This window comes from Pteropus vampyrus, unplaced genomic scaffold, assembly GCF_000151845.1.
Source record: "Pteropus vampyrus isolate Shadow unplaced genomic scaffold, Pvam_2.0 Scaffold23, whole genome shotgun sequence".
NCBI classification, from domain to species: Eukaryota; Metazoa; Chordata; class Mammalia; order Chiroptera; family Pteropodidae; genus Pteropus; species Pteropus vampyrus.
This window is the reverse complement of record NW_011888804.1, coordinates 10437515-10458465: the sequence shown is the minus strand read 5'-3', so window position 1 is coordinate 10458465 and position 20951 is coordinate 10437515. Positions and strand designations below refer to the sequence as shown.

At 54.4% G+C, this 20951-nt stretch overlaps 1 protein-coding gene across 1 annotated transcript; it reads left to right on the top strand.

Moving 5' to 3' along the window:
- Positions 1 to 5750: 5750 nt before the first annotated feature.
- On the top strand, positions 5751 to 14136 carry HIC2 (HIC ZBTB transcriptional repressor 2). Its single transcript, XM_011355938.2, has 2 exons — positions 5751 to 5904; positions 7639 to 14136. Exons 1-2 carry the CDS (start codon positions 5879 to 5881, stop codon positions 9461 to 9463), a joined length of 1851 nt encoding a protein of 616 aa, XP_011354240.1. The 5' UTR covers positions 5751 to 5878; the 3' UTR covers positions 9464 to 14136.
- The last annotated feature ends 6815 nt before the right edge of the window (positions 14137 to 20951 follow it).

Below are 20951 nucleotides of genomic sequence, written 5' to 3'. Positions count from 1 at the left end.
GGTTGGGGCTCAGGAGATACTTGGCCCAGCATGGGCAGGACGAGGTCTTCAGTTGAGGCTATGGGAATTTCAGGACAGATTCAGGGAAGTCGAGCTGGGGTGGACATCACCTCCCTCACTGATCAGGGTGAGCTGGTGGGTAGGCAACAGGGCTGGCCCAAAGGGTAGAGAAAGAAGCCAGCTCAGGGGCCCAGATCACCACGTCACCAATGCGCTGAGTGGAACCTGAGTGTTTATTTCATAGAAGCGGCGTCAGAGGGAGGTCTGGTCTCCTGGCATTTGTGGAGCCTGTTGCTTTCCAGGAGGATGGTCTGGGAGAAGAGCCAGGAGCTGCTGGCCGGCATCCAGATCTGGGCTGGATTACACGGCTGAGCTTGCCCAGAGCAGCGAGTCCCACCTACCACCAGCCCATGCCTGGAGGCACAGGCCAGAGAGATCATGGAGGCAAGGGGTATTCCCAGAGCAGGAGCAGCCAGGGGCCCCCAAAGTAGGCTGCATGAAGGGCCACACCTTGTGGCTTCTAGCCAGAAGCTCCTTACTGCCCCAGGGTAGTGGAGGTGGGCTGACCCTGCGCCCTCACACTGAGTCAGAAGGACATGGCTCAGGTGAGGCCCTGCTATGGGGGGAGGTGGGGAAGAGGGTGGAGTTGCAACCAAGGCTTTCCCATGTGGAAGGTAGAACCCCTGCCCCTTCCTAGGGTAGGGAGCTTGCAGTATCTGTCTCTGGGGTAGGGAAAGTCTGACAGCAGCTCTGTAGTCGTGCTTTGAGTCCTCACTCTACCACCTGCTTGCTCTTATGACCTTGGCAAGTTACTTGTCTGCCCCTGGAGGTGGAGGTAATACCTTAGAGTCTTCCCCATAGGCAGGCTGCCCTCTCACAGGGCAGACTGGTGCAGGGTGAGGTGTGGCGGACCCAGTAGTAAAGGGGAGAGAGGCTCCTGGTTTGCTGTGATGGGAAAGGCTTCACTGAGGATTCCTTCCTTGGTTAAGTTGAGAAGAGGCCATAGAGATGAGGTGAATGGAGTCCTGGACTTATGGATGCGCGGGCTTGGCGGGTGGATTGGGGGCTGGGCCTTAGGCTCTTCCGGATCCTGGGCTGCTTGTACCTTTCAGGCAGTGTCCACTCTGCCCTCCAGCTGTTTTCCTGCAAATATAGAAGGGCCAGGCCTTCAGGGCAGAGGCAGTGCTGCAGCTCTTGGGGCCCATACCTTGAGCACCAGGTAACCACTATAGAGTTTGGCTGGGGCAAGGGCCTGTCCTGACCTGGGACTCAGGCTTGGGGCAGTGGCCAGTGTTTTTGGAGTCCTCTTTGACATAGTCTGGTGTGATTAAACACCTGGGGCTGTGGAACCTGCCAGGTGGCCACACCCAGCACCACCCCCTCAGCCTGACATGCCAGTGCCTCCCACTTGGCAGTGGAGCTCTAGGTGGTCAATGGGCAGGCCCCCCACTTTGAGCTAGGTGATTCATGTGTCACTCTGTTACTTCTGATCAGGTGTTTATTGACCAGAAGGTGGTCAAGGTGGAGAAACTGTCTCCCATTGGACACCTTGGGGTGGGCTGGGCAGGAGCTGCTCCTGGGGAGCATAGCTTCAGGCCTCCTGAGGGGAAGTGAGGGGGGGACGCCAGGGAGGGAGGTGGGGTGAGGAGGTTCCCAGGAGATGTGGGTAAAGAGGCTTGCCCAGGGTTGGGGGTGAGGGCCCCTTTCCCTGTCCTTTGCCCTTCTCTTCAGAGCCCTCTGTCCTGGCTGGGTGTGGGCCGGATGAAGTTTCCTGAAATCGGGTGGTGTTTCAATCAAGGTTCTTGCGATTGCCTCTGGGGGAGCTTGTTCTTGCCTGTAGGAGTAAAGGGACAGCATTCTTCTGGGGGGCTGTGCTCATGAGGGTCTGGAAACCACACACTGAGTGTGGCCCCCACCAGAGGGGCTAGAGGTGGGCATGGGATGTGATTCTTTGTCCCCGGGGCTGTTGGCCTGGTCTCCAGAACGTACCTTTGGAGGCCAAATGACTGATGCAGTTCCGAGTGTCCGGGCCTCCTGGAACCCAGGCTCTTGGCATCATGGGTACGCAGGCTGAGTTGGGGCAGCTCCTGTCAGAATGCGTGTGTTTTGGGGGGGTTGGAGTTGTTTTTGGCTTTCTGTTTAAGGATCACTTTCATCTTAAAACCTCTTTTCATGGCCTCTGAAAGGTGTGGGGTCAGAGCACGCTCTCCTGTTTTTTGTGGGAGCTAGGAAGAGAGGCCTTGAGGTGGCCCCATTCTAACCCCTCTGGCCACGTGGACTGCCTAGGGTGGGTGGGGCCTTTCCTTGCCTCTGGGATCATGGACAAGTGGGGGCCCCATGGGGTGTTGCTCCATGGGTCAGGAGGTTATGGGCCCCGCCTCTGCCATCCTCATTGGCCTTTTGGTTGATGCGTATTTGGGGGGTATAGAAATCAAGGCTGCCTTGGCGGGGTGCGGGGTATCATTGATTGGGGCTCGGACTGCCGGTGATGAATGAGGGCTGCCCAAATAGGGAGGAGGCAGGAGGGACAGAGATCTCTTGCCATCGTGGTCACTCTGCCTTCATGAGCCACTTCTCTTGTGCCCAGACTTATAAGGCTGAACTGGTAGCCATGGTTGGGATGGAAAGCAGCAGTGGGGAGGGGGGTCACACCCACGGCCACAGATGACACGTACCTCCACACTGCCAGCTCCTACCCTTTCTGCCTCACAGGGAGGTGAGAGGTGAGCTGTTGGGGTGGTTGCTGGGGCAGAGGCTGTGTGTATAAAGATGAGAGTGGAGTGAGTGCAGAGCACACAGACTCCTGGGGGACGGGCGGGGGGTCCACAAGGCTAGTGCAGTTGGCGTAGGGCAGCACCCAGTAAATGTTAGCTAGTGTTAAGCTCCTGAGAAAGCCTCTATTCTTTCTGTCCTTTTCAGTTTATTTTTTCCCTGTTTGAGGTAAAATTCATATACAGCATGGTGCTCAGATCTCAAGTGACCCCTTAACCCAGGCTCCTAACAAGATATAGAGCCGATCTCACCCCAGGTTTTTCATGCCTCTTCCTAGACAGTGCTCACCTCACCTTCCACAGGCTGTCCTGATTTTGTCTCTACCATAGGTTAGTTCTGCTCATTCTAGAACTCGATGTAAATGAGTAATCCCACCCCCCCAGAGATAACCTCATTTAGCAATTGGGTGTGTGTTCCAAGGTATTTCTTTCCATGGGGTGACACTGCCTAGCGGGGCCTTCTATTCCTTTAGTGGAGGAGGGTGGACGGGGAAGGAGCAGCAGAGGGGATCCGGGAGGTTCTTGCCAGCTCCCTCTGGCTCAACGGGAAGGGCCTAGCCTTCCCTTAGGCAGGCGTGTGCTGCCGGTGGTGTCTGCGCTCTGGGCCTGCCGCTTGTGTGTTGGGGGCTTGCCTCTCTGGCTTTTTTGTGGCAGGGGCCTGGAGGGGAAGAAAAGGAAATGAGAACTGAGTAAGGACCTGTCCTAGTTCATGGGGTAACCATCCTGTTGGGTAGGTGGGTGTTGACCATTCGATAGACAAGGACCTGGGAAGGGTGATCCCGGTCTTCAGCCAGGTCTCTCTCTGCTCATTCCCCTACACCTTTTGTGTTCACAAGAGGACAGAGCTGGGACTCACTCAGGGACTTGTGTTCCTGCCCTCCCCTGCCAGAGTCAGCCCAGCTGGGGACATTCACTCATCCACCTGGGAAGGGCCAGTTCTTGGCCTTCAAACAGAACCTGACTGTCCCACTGCCCCAGATCCTGGGTTTCCTGGAGCCAGTGCTCTGGGCCGGCAGTGGGCCTGAGCTGGGCATGGGATCATTGGGGCTGATAGGCATACTGCCTGGGCCCGCTGCCAGGGGCCTGCTGGGTGCCAGGTGGTATCCTCATTCCAGCCTGTGGCAGGCTCCTGCTAGGGCTGGGTCCCAGCCCCTGTACCCAGTGGGACGTAGTGCTGCCAGCTTGCCGAACCAGCCCCCACAGCCATGTTTTTACTTATATGGCACCTTGCCACCATAACTCTGGCCTCTCCAGGGTAGACGCTTGCTGTTCCCACACCCGACAGTGAGTGGGAGGGCAGAGGTCTCTGGCTGTCATCATTTTACTGGGAAGAGAAGAGCAATGCCTCATAGGGGTCCTGGCCCTGCATCAGGGGGACACTACCACACCTGTTGTGAGGTAACTTCATGGCTTACAGGCACAGTGAGTACCCACACTTGGCCCAGCCTGGTGTAGGTGGCACACATGGCAGCATCAAGCTGGCTATGAGCTCACAGCAGGCTGGCTCTGCCCTGTCCTGCTGAGTGTCCCTGTGGGGAAGTCAGGCTTGAGAGGAATCAAGTCTTACTTAGCTCGGGAAACCTTGGTCAGCCACTCGGCCGTCCATAGGCCAGTGAAATGCCTGGCAGGGGTGGGCAGCGGGCACCTAATGAGAGGCCTGAGTCCTGTTCTGCCACCCACTGCCTGCACACATCTAGTAGTTGCTGGCCTGATCCTGACAAGGGCGAGTAACTTCTATCTAGTTACAAGGTCTGGCACTTGCTGAGGTGGAGGCCAGTGGGCAAATACTCTGCCTGGCCAGGGCTTGGGTTGTCCAGAGAGGAGTAGGCAGGGTGGCACAGGGCTGTGTGGCGGACGTCTGGTCAGCTGAGGCTTCTGTCAGTTCTTACTGGCCAATCACCAGCGGTGCAGTGGGTTCTGCTCCATTCCCCAAGACTCTGGGCTCCACTCTGTCCCACTGGCAATCTCTGGCCTCACCCAATGGGGGAGCCTGGACTCTCCACACAGGTGAGAGGCCCAGGCTGTCCTCGTTAAATGTGGACATTCTCAGGCCGCTGGACCTACAGAGCTGGTTCTGCTGCCCTCTGGGCCATTGGTGGGATCCTGGACAAACTGTCTCCCTCCCGCCTAGGCCACCCCTGTGAGAGGGGAGTTGTGCTAGGGGCCAGAGAGACAGCTGGCAGGCTGGAGCTGAGGCCTCCCAGCCACCCCGCACCCCGGGTCTGGTCACATTCCTGAGGGACCTGCTGAGCCTCCCTGGCCCTGAGGGTGGGGGAAGGGCAGGCAGGGATGGGCTCCAGGCTGCTGCAGGCCTCCTCCCCCACCCTGGCTCCATTCCAGGGGAGTCCAGGCCTGTCTGAGTGGGGTGCAAGGAGCCAGAACCTCAGGACCCTGTCCCATGGGGCCCAAAGCTAGGGGCAGTGGGGAGCCGGAGCCCACCCGCATCTGGTGGCAGCTGCTAGCAGCTTTGGCAGGCTGGTATTGAAAGGCCGAGCTTGCGAAAACTTCTGTGAGGGGAGGCCATGTGGTCAGGCTGGGCTGAGCAGGAGGGGGCTGGGCCCTCTGGGCAGGGAGGGGGCAGAGCAGATCTGGAAGGGAAGGAGGCCGGAGAGCCAGAAGCGGTTGAGACTGGTTCTTATAAATAGCCTATTGCACCAGTCTCCAATTTTGACCTTTTGTTATGTAAATGTGGCCAGCCTGGGAAGGGCCTTGCCCAGGCCTCCTGCCACCACACCCACCAAGAATTATGTGACTGCCCCCAGCTCCTTAGTCCTAGGTGGCCCTCGGACTACCCTAACTCTCCTGGATGGAAGAAGGTGCAGCGCCTTAGACCAGCTACCTTCTCTGCCTCTGGGCCTGATGGTGGGGGGACTGTGGCCACTCTTCTGCTCAGCTGGCTGCCCTTGGCATCCCAGCCAGAGAGACCCTAGACCTTCCTGGGAGCAAGGGCTCCAGGGCTACTGAGCACCTTCTTCACTGTCCGTCGCTTTCTAGATGATGGCTGTCTGGGTGACCATGTCCATCTTCTCCTCAGGTGACCAGGCATTGATGCACCCCCAACGGAGGCCACGCGCTCAAGGAGGCCACCCCCGCTGGCTGCTGCTCACATGGTTTCTGGGCCCCTGGCACTCCGGTAGGCCAGGGAAGGGTGAGGGAGGCATAGGGGAGGGAGAACATCATCCACCTGCTCCTGCTTGGAGGCTTTCTGGGCAGCCCACAGCCCCGAAGCTCTGAGTCTGCATCCTGGCCTGCAGTCTTTTGTGTGCATGCAGTGCTGGGCAGCGTGAAGGGGAGGCTGGGGTATGGGGAGGAGGGGCCACTGTGGGCTCACAGGCTTTTGGAGGATGAGACCTCCTGACCTCACCCATCTATTTGCCAGGCTCAGAGCACCAGGCGTCCTGGGTGTTGGTAGAGCTGATGTTGCATTTTCTTTGGGCCAGGTGTTCTGGACGGTGTGGAAGCCATGGTAGCAGAAGGTTGGTTCCCATGGGACCTGGGCTCCAGCTTCTTAGCCCTGGCTTAGCAGCCTTGCAGAACTGGGCTGTCCTAGGAGATGTTTGCTGCCTCCTGCTGTCAGGCCCTGGTGGAGTCTGACACTCACGTGTGTTCAGGGCAAGCTCTGAAGCCACCTTTGAGGTGTGAATGATTGCTAGGGTTCCCTTTTATCTTTGCAAACAAGTGCAGGTGTGGGGCAAGGGGAAGCGTTTGTGTCACAGGGTGGCGGGGGGTAGGGGGTGTACAATACCTATAGGCAGGATGTCCCAGTTGGGACAAGGCTCAGAGCACTTAGTTACTCTCAGAGATTGGGCCCTGAGCAGGAGATGAAGGTACCTTCATCAGCTCTGTCATATAGAATTGCCTGTGGGATGGTTCATGTTTCCTGAGGGGCTGGAGAGGGTGGGGACCCATGGCCCTGTGTTGTAGACCCTGCCACATATACAGCCAGCCTAGCCCGCAGGGTTCCTGAGGAGGCCAGAGGCCTCTGCACGTTTATTATTTAATGACATCAGTTAGTGTCTGCACCAGTCTGATGTTGCCAGCTGACCATCTTTTCCAGGTCCAGACTGCACTGCCCTGCACAGAAAGGACCCAGGACCCAGGCAGTGCCAGGGCCTTGGCCAGGTCACCTTTTCTGCCTAGCACCCAGAGGCCCAGACCAGTCTCTGTGCCCACCCAGGGGTGAAGCCCTTATGTGGTGGGGGGAGGTACTTGTGAGGGATGTCATATGGGCTGCAGTGTCTGGGAGGTGGTAATGTGATGTTGTCAAATCTCAAAGCTTGGGAAGCCTCTAGGGTTGTTGAGAGGTGCCCAGTGTGGAACAGAGGTTACACAGCAGAGGTTGCATATTTGATCTGGCCCACATGGTTTTTAGGGAAAAGGACCTTCATTTAGCATTGAGAGATTTCACTTAAAAATCTGAATTTCTAGCTTGTCCTCAAAGCTGGGAAGCTGCATGCTTACAGAAGTCGGCCTACTCAAGCCTGCTCTCCTTAGTCCCTGCCAGTTTCCAGCACCTCATAGTTTTCTGCTGGTCATTTTTGGGTCCCCCGTGGACTTCATTTAGCATGGAGATAGTACCCTGGGCTGTGGACCCAAGTTCAGTCCCAGTTTCTCTACTTGGGACTGAGTGACTTTCATTGCCCTGCTTCCATTTTCTTATTGGTGCAAATGGGGCCCGGACCTTCTCAGGCAGAGTGAGTCCTCGGTGGCCACTGTGAGTTCCCTGCCCATGTACTGTACCCAGAAGGTTGTCATTAGCCAGGTCAGCACGGAGGTCCCTCTGAGTGCCACTGTGGCACACCTTCGCCTTGACCCTTGCACGAGGGTGCCGGTCAGCTAATGTGCGCGTGCCTGTTCTTGCCCCCAGGTGGTACGCGTGGGCAGGGCGCGGGGACATGGGGCCCGACATGGAGCTGCCCAGCCACTCAAAACAGCTCCTACTGCAGCTGAACCAGCAGAGGACAAAGGGCTTCTTGTGTGACGTCATCATCATGGTGGAGAACTCCATCTTCCGGGCCCACAAGAACGTCCTGGCTGCCAGCAGCATCTACTTCAAGTCCCTGGTCCTGCATGACAACCTCATCAACCTGGACACGGACATGGTCAGCTCCACAGTGTTCCAGCAGATCCTGGACTTCATCTATACAGGCAAGCTGCTGCCCAGCGACCAGCCGGCCGAACCCAACTTCAGCACTCTCCTCACTGCCGCCAGCTACCTCCAGCTGCCTGAGTTGGCAGCCCTCTGCCGCCGCAAACTCAAGCGCGCCGGCAAGCCGTTTGGCTCTGGACGGGTGGGGGCCACCGGCATGGGACGGCCCCCCCGCAGCCAACGGCTGTCCACAGCCTCCGTCATCCAGGCTCGGTATCCAGGGCTCATGGATGGGCGCAAAGGGGCCCACACCCCCCAAGAGCTCCCCCAGGCCAAAGGCTCAGATGACGAGCTCTTCCTCGGTGGCTCCAACCAGGAGAGTGTGCACGGCCTGGTCCGGGCTGTCTGTCCAGCCAGTGGGGAGGCCGGCCTGGGCAGTTGTAGCACCAACGGGAGCAGTGGGGGCTGCGAGCAGGAGCTGGGCCTGGACCTGTCCAAGAAGAGTCCCCCCTTGCCTCCCGCCACCCCTGGTCCCCCCCTCACCCCTGATGACCCAGCCCAGCTGAGCGACAGTCAGCATGGCTCTCCCCTCTCAGCCTCCGCCCCTCCCATTGCCAACAGTGCCTCTTACGCTGAGCTGGGGGGCACCCCCAGTGAGCCCATGGATCTGGAGGGGGCTGAGGACAACCACCTGAGCCTGCTGGAGGGGCCCGGCGGGCAGCCCCGGAAGAGCCTCCGGCACTCTGCCCGCAAGAAGGAGTGGAGCAAGAAGGAACCCATGGCCGGTTCCCCCTTTGAGCGGAGAGAAGCAGGGCCCAAGGGCCCCTGCCCAGGGGAAGAGAGCGAGGGGCTCGGGGACAGGGTTCCCAACGGCATCCTGGCCAACAGTGTGGCGGGGGGCGGCCCCAGTGGGCCCTACGGGGATCCCCCGTTCCCCTGCAAGGAGGAAGAGGAGAATGGCAAGGACGGGAGTGAGGACAGTGGGCAGAGTGGGAGCGAGGGGGGTAGCGGCCATACCAGCGCCCACTACATGTACCGGCAGGAGGGCTACGAGACAGTGTCCTACGGGGACAACCTGTACGTGTGCATTCCCTGCGCCAAAGGCTTCCCCAGCTCTGAGCAGCTCAACGCCCACGTGGAGACACACACGGAGGAGGAGCTGTTCATCAAGGAGGAAGGTGCCTACGAGACGGGCAGTGGGGGCGCCGAGGAGGAGGCCGAGGACCTGTCAGCACCCAGCACAGCCTATGCAGCTGAGCCGCGGCCCTTCAAGTGCTCAGTCTGTGAGAAGACCTACAAGGACCCAGCCACCCTGCGGCAGCATGAGAAGACGCACTGGCTGACTCGGCCCTTCCCCTGCAACATCTGCGGCAAGATGTTCACACAGCGCGGCACCATGACACGCCACATGCGCAGCCACCTGGGCCTGAAGCCCTTTGCTTGTGACGAGTGTGGCATGCGCTTCACCCGCCAGTACCGCCTGACCGAGCACATGCGTGTGCACTCAGGTGAGAAGCCCTACGAGTGCCAGCTCTGCGGGGGCAAGTTCACCCAGCAGCGCAACCTCATCAGCCACCTGCGCATGCACACCTCCCCCTCCTAGAAGCCAAAGACCTTCTCCGGCCCTTGGGTGCCCTCTGCAGACTCGCCCTCGGGAACAACGGAAGGAAGAAGCAAGGAGGCCGAGTGGGCGGACCCGGACCCCAGGTCCAGCGGGGGTGGCTCTTGGCAGCACCTCTGGCCAGCCCCCCCACCCAGAGCTTTAATCCACAGTCTGTACCAAGGGAAGAGAGCGGAAGGAGGCCAGGTCCCAAGCCCCGCAGGTGTATTGTGGATGTGCAGTCTACCTCCGGATCCTGACCAAGGCCGCCTCAGGGCCTGTGGGAGTGGGTCACGGGGTTCTCAGGGACCTGGCCTTTTTCCCCTGCAGGTCAGGTTGGAGCAGGGGGTAGTGGGGACCCCTCCCCATGCTGGGAGGATCAGGGCTGCCCGTGGCCAGGGCCAGTGTCCCTGCGCGCACTAGCGCGAGTCCGTGTGCGGGCCACCTTGGCTCTATGGGGAGCAGTGCTGGATGGGAGGGGATGGAGCCCTCTCTTCTCGAGCCAGGGGGGCCCCCACCACCTACCTCTCCACAACTAAAGAGCCCTCCGGGCCTGTGTTGCTGTTATTCCTACTGATCTGTTCCTTTTTTCTTTATGAATTTTGTTTTTTAAACCAAAACCAACAAGAGTTTATTTTCCTCCCGGCCCCTCGGGGGCTGAGCCTGGGTCTGCAGACTGAATGTATGGGGCAGCTGCCCCTCCCGCCCCCGCCCCGGCTGCAGGCCGCAGGGCGCCCACCCTCCAGGCCCCAGAAGCCCTTCTTGGCCAAAGGCTTCCCTGGGCCCCGAGCCCCGCCTCGGCTGCCTCAGGAGAGAGAGTGCTTTTCCTATAGTTTCCGAGGAATCTTTGTTTAGAGGTACTTGTTTTTTATTAAGAGAAAAACCAGTGTAACGTTTATGTGAATGTTTGAACTGGAAGGTCTGGGGTTCGTGGGGGGAGGGGGGAGGCTGGACTGGGCGCCAGGGCCGTTGGTACTCTCATTTTCCTTTTCTTTGTGTGTGTGGTGTGCGCGGTGTGTGTGGACAGACGTTGCGCTTTCCTTCTTCCTTACCTGTCAAGGTGGAGAGACTTCTGACCTTTTGCTACCTCTTGAATTCATGAGAACAGTAAGTTGGTGACTGGCAGTTGAGGCTGTGACACTTTTGTTTTCCTCCCATTAGTGCGCACAAGAAGACGTGCATTTGAGTGAGCCAGGCTCGCAGTGGCTGGGAAGCCCTCCTGGGCTTGACTGAGACCCAGCTGGGCGCCCCCAAATACATGCTCTCAGTGGGCTCCTGCAGCTTCGGAGTCTCCAGGTTCCTGTGTGGGTTTTCTCCTGAGCACAGGGCTAGCCGAGGCTACCCTGAGAGGTTTGAGTGTGCAGCTGAGTGCCAGGGAACCCCCACAGCTCCATCCTGGGGCGCAGGAGAGGGTGTGAGTGCTCCAGCTCCGTGGGAGCTTCTTGCCAGGGCCAGGATGAGGCGGAAGTGAGCCCCCCCCATCCTGTCCCCTAGGCATGCAAGAGCTTGAGTGGCAGCCCCATTTAGTGGAGTCATAGGGAGGGGCTGGCTGAAGCATCTGTACCCCCTGGGGGACAGGGAGGGGACCTGCCCTCCTTGGGCCTTGGCTCTAGGCAGTTGTGGCCCACAGCCACTCTGTTAGAAGGCTTGGCTGCCTCACATGGGCTCAGGCCTGTCTGGGGTTTAGCCCCTCACCCCTCACCTTGGGGTTTCTCTGCCAGCCTCAGGCACCTCCGCGGGCATGGAACCCGGCTCTAACGGCCAGACCAAGGTTGCTGCAGTCGGCTCCACTGTCCTCAGCTGACCGGAGCCACAAGGCTGGGCCAGCGGCTTTATCTTTTTCGTTTCATTCTTTTACCTCTTTTTTTCTTTCTATTTTAAGTTCAGACCAAAAAATTCCGGAGTCATCCCCTATCCCCCCACCCCTCCAGAGACCCTCCAGCTGAAAACAGAGCCTGAGTTCAGGGACCCGAGTGGTGAATGGCGTGTTTTGGGAGTGAGGGCTCCTGGCTGAGCCCTCCATGTGGCGCCCCCAACCCTGAGCCAGCTCCTCTTCCCTTTGGGTAGGAAATGGAGGACTGGACCCAGGGTCTCTTGTTCCAGCAGGCCAGTGAGGGGGCAGGGCCTATCCCAGGTCCCTCTGCTCCCCTGACCCCTCCCCACTCCATCAGCACTTAAACCACACGACACAAAGTCTGTACTGCGCGGGAGGTATGCACACACCCGGCCTGTGTGTGGCCTCCTGCGCTGTGGGCAGCCGCAAACGTGAGGTGACTTGTGAAAGTAAGTGATTCATTTGCAGAGCTTCAGGGACTGGGCGCAAAGGCCCCTCACTCAACGACGTTTGTGCGACGTAGTATTGTACCCACCTGAGTATTGTATCGAGCCTTTTCTGTATTTTAACAAGAAAGCAAAACACTAGTTTCCTATTTAAGATTTTAAGGGTTTGCGGGGAGGGTCGGGATTGACACAACACTTGGTTTTGTTTTCTTTTTCCTTTGATTTCATGTGGAGTGTGTGCTTTCGAGAGTGTGCGTGGAGGTGTGTTAAGAGCCTCACAAGGAAATTAGGCCGTTGGAGGCCAAGGGCGGCTTACAGTTCTCTGCTTTAGTCACTTAATTCCTGAATGTTTCGGAGAAACAGGAAACAGAAAATAGCAGATGTCATGTAGGAAAGAGAGGATAAACAACAAAAAAAAAAAAAGAAAAAAGAAAAGAAAAAAAAAAAAGCTCATACCCAAATTCACAAAACCTATTTTTTAAACCAAAGCACATTTTGAATGAGTATGGAACCTCAACAGGCTCAGAAAAAAGATACTAATATATTTATCTCATTGTTTACATAAACTTTTACAGTTTCAGACCTCAGCAGCTGTAAGGCCAGTTCCAGTGAGTTTCTACCTTCTGCTAGAGGCCCTTCCAAGTCAGCCCTGGAACAGCGTGCGGACCGAGGAGCAGCCGGGGGCCCGGGGCAGGTGTGAGGCCCCCCGGATTCACCTGAGCCCTCCTTCTAGCCATGGGCCTCTCCAAGCCCAGCTGGCACCAAAGAGCTTGGGCCAGTGCTGACCGGCCTTCTGGCCACTGGACCCTTGTCTGGGCTTGGGCCCTGGGATGGAGGCAAAGCCCCACCCCCACCCCCTGCTGCTCTGTCCGTGACCCTGGGATGGGTTGATGTGAGAGTCCCTCAAGCCAAAAAGCCAGGACCTTTGCATCTCCATGATTCTGGCTGGTCCCTGACCCTCGGGGGATTTCCCCCCACCCCCGCTTCCCTGCCCACTGGCAGCAGGAAGGTATCACTGGACTGGTCCTTACTAACACAGACGGTGCAAACACTCTGAACAGTGTTGTTTTTGTATCAATATGTTTGTGCAGTGATGAATGTATTTATTTCTCAGACTTGGGGCAAGCAAGTGGCAGGCCGGGCTCTGCCACAGTACGTTCCCACCAGACCGAGCCACTGCAAGGGCTCATCCAGGATTGCAAAAAAGGCAAAAAAGAAAAGATGAACCTTTAAACAAATCTCAGAGACTCACAGCATAGCCATACACCTCAGCCTGTGAAATGAACAATCTGGACCTAGACTGACTTTTCAGAACCTCATGCAGCCATGTGTGTGTTTCCCATTTGTCACCACTGGGGGGCACTGGGCTGTCCTCTGCCCAACCCTGTCAGTATTCACTGGACTTGGCTGAGTACAGGAGTGCGATCTGGGCTGGTTGGCTGGGCCGGCAGACCCAGCCTCCCTCCCTGAAGCTGTCCTGAGTTGAGGTGAGGCCTGGGCAGCCAGGAGAGCAGGGCTCAGGGAAGAGGTGGCCGCATCCGTCCTGTCCCCCTAGGCTTGTGGGACAAAAGCAGAACAAACAAGGGATCTCAGCCTTGCCGTGCCCCCTTAAGGGACCAAGGCCCTAGCTCTGTTCCTTAGAGTCACGTAGGGGCAGATGTCATTGAACCTGTGAATCCAATGCCAGGAGTGAGGGGATGGAGAGGGATTTAACCCAGAGCCTCAGTCTGACATTCCAAATCGGGGGGTGGGTGTGTGCTGTGGGAATTGAGGCTGCCCAGGATCCCCCAGCTTCAGTCACCTCACTTTAATTTTCTACCAGGAACTCCTCCCCCTACCTCACCTTGCTATTTATTGCTGTAATTTATTGACCTCAAAAATGCTGCATAACAGACCTCACTTGGGGCAGAGAGGATCCCCAGGGCTCCCCCCCCTCCACTTGGCGGGGCCCTGTGGGGCCAGGTGCTGAGGGGAACCTCTCTGTACCCCACCTATCACTTGCTTTCCCCTTCCCCCTTGGGGGACCCCAGGTTGGGCATTGACCCATTCATAAATACCTCGAGGGGGAGGGAGAGGGATGGGGTTATAGCTGTTTTGTTTAATCCCAATTGGAAGAGGGATCATGTCCTATTTTGTGTCCTTCCCAGAAAGGGGGGAGGACACCATGATCGCACTCCTGTACTAGCCACCACCGCTGTTAGTCATTACATTGAGTTCACTTCCCTTGAGAGTTTGGATAAATTCAGGTCAGAGCTGCAAGTATGCGGCCCTCAAGTGTCATAGAAAAGCAATTCACCGACAACTGATCTCTCCATTCAGAAGCGTGCAGTCTTAATGTACAGTGATGAGAAACTGTTATTTTATGATCTTTTCATTAAAAGCTTGATTGAAAATTATCTTTTGTGGGGTCTGTGCTCTGTGTCTGTTCTTTCTTGCTAAATGACAGACTGCTTTACTTTCTCTGTCTAGTGCTTCCAAGACCCAGAAGGGTGAGAGCTGGGATGGGCATGTGCCACCACTGTCCTCAGGGCAGGTTTCAGATGTGCTGGGACCTCATTTGGTAGCATGTGTGTGCAACCCGAGGTTGGGTGCTGGTCCAGGGAACAAGCACTCTGGGGTTCGTATCCTCTTGGCATCCAACAGGGCACTGTTGGCCTCTGTTGGCTGAGGCAGGTTGGAAAGCAATGGATATGTAGAAGGCGGCATGGACCTGGTGTCCTGGATGAGGGGAGGTCTGGCTCATGCCCAGGACTACCTGTTTGGGCAGCAGAGTGGGGCCGAGGCAGGGCGGGGGAGCTCTCATGCCCACTGCTCCCTCCTGATCTTTCCTGCTTGGCCTCGGGGTCAAGGGAGATGGGGTGGAATGAAAAGAGGATAATCTTTGTTTTTCCTGGGGCGGGGACAATAGATCTCATTCTCTGGGGAACTGTCCCTTCCGGCCTCGAGGGTGAGAATCCCAGGATGAGTGAAGATGCTGGAGGAGGATTGGGGATGGGGCCAGGAGGGCAGTTAACCAGTTTAGACCCCTGACACGTGGACCGCAGGTGTTTAAGTGGCTCCAGGGCAGCAGCAGATGAGCCTGGGACCCCAGACCTCCAGCAGAACATGGATATAGCTGCTCTAAATCATGGTGCCATTCGGTCGTTTAAAAATTTTTTGAGGGAGAAGGGCGGTGTTTATCAAAGCAATACTTAAACAGTTTAAATAATCAAATGGTTCTTAAAAAGCCTTAAGACAAAAACAGTTTTGTCCCCCCAACCCTACTGCACATTATGCAGGCAACAACTTTTAATATTTTCCTCATTTGTCTCCATGTTTCTAGAGTCTTACACTGCTGTCTTCATTCATCCTTCTTAGAGTTTGGACTTATAGATGAGGATTTTAGTTTGCTTCATTTGTACCCTTGCCCTCTCCCCTTATATTCCTCAAATAGTTTAGTTTGATCTAGGGCTTTCAAACTTTTTCTATAAGGTAGCCAGATAGTAAATATTTTAGGCTTTGAGGGCCAAGCAGTCTCTGGTGACTATTCAGCTCTGCAGTCACAATACAAAAGCAGCCGTCAACAGTGTAAGGAGATGGACACAGCTGTGTTCCATTTAATTTCATATAAAAACTGATGTAATGTGCGATTTGCCAATTCATACTTGTTATCACTATGTAACTTTGTATATTGCTGAGCCAAGTGGCGTACTGGGTCTTTTTTTGTACAATTTCTTATTTTTCTTGAGGTTAAAAATTATCTTTCTTTTTCAATAGCTTGGTTTGATTTGAATCTTCAGCTTTTAACTCTGTGAAATGTCTCCCAGTATAGTTTTCCAAGAACCAGACACTATCTGTTCTGCATTTTTTTCCCCAGGGGAATTCCCTCTGGAGGTTGCTGTTCTGCACGGATTGGGCTGGGGTTCTCCTATCTTTTTGTCCTGCATTGGAAGCCCTGCTTTCTGGACCCCATGTGTTCTTGAGTTACATGCTTGTTTTGGTAGCATGTTTCCTCCAGTACCATCCTGAGAAACAACACATAGGAAATAGGTTTTTTCAGATCTTGAATGTCAGAAATGGTTTTAAACTACCCAGAATTGATATTTCGGCTGGGTATAGAATGGAAGGTTGGATATCATTTTCCTGCTGAAATTTGAAGGTGTTGCTCCATTGGCCTCTGTCTTCCAGTGTCATGAGAAATCCAGTTCCCAGTGTCGTCTGTCATTTAGACAATTTGTCCATTCCTTGGGCTGCACACTTAATGGGTTGGTTTCACTCTGGAGACACTACCTTCAGTAAAGTCTTACTGATTCTTAAAAAATATCTCAGCAATTATTTTTGATTTCCTTTTTCCCATTCCTTGATTATTACATTTTGTTCTCTTTTCATGGATGTAACCTCTTCCCTCTAAAGAATAATTTAAAAGTTTTTCTTTCATTCCTTACATTGTATCTAGTTCCCATTTAGAGTCCTACTTTTTGGGTGGTTTTTATCCTTTTAAAAATTATGTTAAAGGCTTTCCTCAAGTGTTGGGTGACCTTGGCAGGGTCTCATTTAAGAATGAAAACCCTAGAAAGTTATTTAGAACCAGTCAAATGGTCACCTAAGACGTGGGTTTCATCACACTCACCCTTGCACAGTGGGTTAGAGGGAGATAAGATCACTTTCATGTGAAATGAATCGGCCGTGATGGTTCTGACAGAAGGACCAAGGCAAGGGCCTTATGCTAAACTGGCCTGGAGCTTCTTAGCATCAGAGCCTTGAAGAATGCTCTAGAGAAGGGTGGGAGATGAGACGAAATACTCTGTTGCAGCCTGGTCTGTGCTATCCACCCAACTAGCACAGGCCAGCCTTGGCCCCATACCCCTGGGCCTGGGGGACGAAGGAGCCAGCCAGGAGGTGGTGCCCCTGCCCCACCCCCCCACCAGGAACCTGCACGAACCATGCACTGAATTGGGAGGTCATCGAAGGGGGAGGTCACCAAGTGGCTGGCTGGTGGAAGGTAGTCACTCAGGCTGAGACAGCACATACACTCTCCTTGGGGGCCAGGGGGCCAGGTACCCTAGACAGGGCAGTATGAGGGAGAGCAAAGGTTACCTGGCTGAGTGTGATCAGTGGTCAGCGTGGGGAGAACCAAGAATTGACTGTTGCCTGAGGGGGCTGAGACTAAAAGAAACAACGCTATAATATTGGTTTCCTCCCCCAGGGTGTAGAGGGGAGACCTCAGTGTAGAGAAGGGGCTTCAACAGGGAGGCCACTCAACCCTTTTTATCAAATAGTTGCTTACGTGGAAGGTCTTCCATTATTTGATATGTCATAGTTTACTTAAACCATTTTCTATTTGGGGGCAAAAATAAGTTTCAAACACAAAAAAGGCATCTGCACGATGGGCACTGATTTTGTAATTGTTCTTTCTCTTATTCGACAGACATTTATTGACCTAGCATCATAGATGTTCTCACGAGACTGTGCAATAAACATGAAATTACTGCATTCAACCATAAAGATGAGGGCGGAGTGAGCTCTGTGCCTGGACTGACACCGCAGCTGCCTGTGGAGTGGAGAGCAGGGTCATGTGCTGGGAAGCAGGTGGATACACGACTGTGAGATCTAGACACTGGCTTTATGGGAGTTTACTTTAAAAATCTCTCAGCTTTTCTATATGTTTGAAAATTTTCATAAGTTCATAAGTTACTTAAATTCTTAACATTCATAAATGTTGGAAGAAATGTCACCTACATGTACTAGACTATTATAATCAACTATACTTTTGAAATTACCAAATCATTAAGAAATTTCTAGATTTAAAAAAAATTTCTAGGGCAGTGCAGGATTTACCTTCAGCCAACACCATCCCCCCTATTCTGAGCTGCCCTCTGTGGGATGGCTCTAGTCAGGCCAGTGTCACCCTGATGGACACCTGGGAAGTGGACATGGCCATGCAGGGAGTAGACATGGCCTAACCCAGCCTGGCGGAGGAGGGTGGTTTTCGGAGAAGAGAATATTGAATCTGAGTCCTTAAGAAAGGGCAGAAATGGGCCACATAAGCCAACTGGAAGACAGGCAGGTGCTTCCAGTGAGGATCCAGGAGAGCAAAGGCACAGTGGCTGTGGAAATTAGACCCCAGCATCCTGTTCCCTGGGTCTGGCGGTTCCTGGCAGGACTTGGAGGCACCAAGGCCGGGAGTTTTTCTATTTCCGCGGCTACCATTGCCCGTGCTCAGTCCAGACCTCCAAGCCACTGAAGGGAAGTGGCTTAGGTTTCATGGTTCCTGAATGGCATAATTGGCCCCAGGTTCGCTCCCAACTCCCCTCACCCCCAGCAGGCAAGCATAGATTTCTCCTGGTCCAGATGAAGGTATAGGGGGTAGGAGTGGGTGGGAAGGGGTCAGCAGCCTGGAGAGACCCCTCCTCCTGCATGCATCCCCAGAAGCGCCTATCAGCTCATCCTCTTCGGCTGCAGAAAATTCACTAAAGGGTGGGCCAGTGTCACTGCCCATTATGACCAGACACTGCTTCTGGCTTCTCTCCTGAGCTCAGGTAGGGGCATGGGCACCTGCTTTGCTACTACCGAGTAACCTGTCATCGCTCAGCCTCAGTTTCCCCATCTGTGATTCTCCATCGGGGTCATGATGCCTGCCCAGCAGAGTTGGTCTGGGTCTTAGGGATGCTACAGACAAAGGTAGGAGATCGCCATGCAGGCTGGGCCTGGAGGGAGAAGTGACACAGGGCACTGGAGGTGTGGCACTCTCCAACAAGACTGACCGTAGAAGTGTCCTCCAACAGAATGCCAGCATATTCTCCAGGAGCCACAGGAAGAGATATAAAGAAACAAGTGAAACAAATTTTAATATATTTTATTGGACCCAAAATACTTGAAATATTTCAACATGTAGTCAATATAAACATTATTGACTTGTGTGTTTTATAGTGCCCCACATCTTGGTTTGGACTAAGCTACTTTCTGGGGCTCAGTGGCCACCTAGGACCTCACATCTCGAAGTGAAGCGGGGTGTCCTAGTGCCAGGGGCGTCTGACAACCCGAGGCCTAGATGGTACCAGGCTCAGCGCTCAGAACTTAAACTGTATAACCTCATTGGCTTCCTCTACCCCTGAGGGAGGGTTTAGTCATAGACCCACTTTACAGGTAAAGAAACTGAGGCACAGAGTTCGAGGCTGAACCACTGCCATTGCCACCCCCCACAGTCTGAGAAAGTCCCAAAGCTGGAAAGCGCTTCACTCCCAGACAGCCAACGAGAGGTGCTCACACCTAATCGGTGTCTCGCACGGTCTTGCTGGATCTGCCGCAGGCTCTCTTCAGTTCCCCGGTCTCCCCTTCTTAGCACCCGCTGCGGTCCCTGCACCCATGGCCACTCCATAAGAGGGTCTTTCTGTGACGCTGCCGTGTAAAACTTGGACATAGTCCCTACTACTCTTAGCGGCCTGTGCTAATTTACCCCAGCCCCCAGGTGCTTTGTCCTTACTGTCACCAGTAAGTCCTGGGCCCCTTCCCCTGCAGGATGCTGCTCATGCTGAGCCCACTCCTGGCTACATCTAGAGACAGAGCCACTTGGACAACTATGAGAGTGGCTGGGCCCATCACAGGCGAACGTGGTGTGGCATAGCGTGTTAGTGTGTCACGTGCCCATGACAAACTACCGCACGCAGACTAAGTGGCTCAAACAACAGCAGCTTGCTTCTCATGGTTCTAGAGATTGGAGATCTAAGATAAAGGTGTCAGCAGGGCCTTGCTCCCCGCAAAGGCAACAGGGGTGGGGTCTGTCCTGGCCTGGCTCAACCAGGGGGTTCTCCCTGCGTGCATCTCATCTCTATATTCAATCTCCCCTTTTTATAAGGACACCAGGCACATTGGATTTGGGGCCACCCACTGCAATATGATTTCATCTTAACCGATCATGTTCACAATAGCACTATTTCCAAATGAGGTCACGTTCTTAGGTACTAGGGGTTAGGGCTCCAGCAAGTGAATTGGGGTGGGGGACACAATTCAACCCATAACACATATATGCCACGATTGTCATTTAGGAAATGTTTTTTAAAAGAGCCTTTTCATAATAGTAACAAAACACAAGCTACACAGTCATAACCTTGATGAATGTGTTAACCCTGTCTGAAAATGACAGAAGCTGAAAGAAGACTTGCAGGATTGGACTGAAATGCTCTGTTCTTGGAGCAGATCACTGAAGAGAGAAAAGTGACCATTCTCCCCTTTTGATAGACTTAATGTAGGGGACATTTTGCAACCTCAATACACATCCAAACAAGGTACTTGGGAGAATTTGACAAGACAGTTCTGTAGTTTATCTAGAAAAGAAATGATTGATACTAAACAGTCGTTTATCCCCCTGGCCTCACGCTGATGAAGAGCAGAATCTGCTCCCTGCCTTTTGGGAGAGAAAAACAGCAAAAAACAATAATAACCTCCCCGCCCCCGCCGCCCCCCATAAACCTGTCTATCCTGCTGAGGGTGGCCCATATTACAACCTGAGTCTGGAAATTAAATCTGTGGGGACCTAGAACAGAAGCAGATGCCAGGGCCGATGTATGGACACTCAACAGGTGGAAAAAGTAAAAATCAGAGGCACATTCTCTGGATTCAGATCAATCTAAGTTTGAATCTAGAGGTGGTAGGGGGGCCTCGGGGGACTCATGCACCCTCGTGTCCTTGTGCAAACTGAGGACTTAAGTGCTACCTCCTCGATGATGGAAGGGTCGAAGGAGTTCACAGAATCACGTGCCTAAGGAGGTGGACACTGAGAAAGCACAGCTCCTACCCTCCCCCCATTCTGTTCCTGCCCCCACTCCATCCCACCTGGGGTTCACCTTTGAACTCTAGGCGACAGATTCCAACAAAGGAGAAGCCAAGAATAAAGTTGCCCACCCCCACTGCTAGTGGCCTGGTTACTGCATGGTGTCATATTCATACAATTACCACCTAGTAACTCGTAATCCTTTGCTACAAAACAGACCTTGTGCTGCAAACAAAACAAACCACCCACAAAATTCAATGGCTTAAAACAAGAGCCATTTTATTCTTAATTCTCTTGGGTCAGCAACTTGGGCCAGGCTCCGCGGGGCTGAGCTGTGTAGTTCTGCAGATCTTGCCTGGGGTCTGCAGTCATCTCAGGGCCATCTGGGGCTGTGTGATCTGAGGTGGCTGCCAGCCCACCAGGCTTCTTCCCCATGGTTTTAAGAGGCAAGAGGGGCTGCAA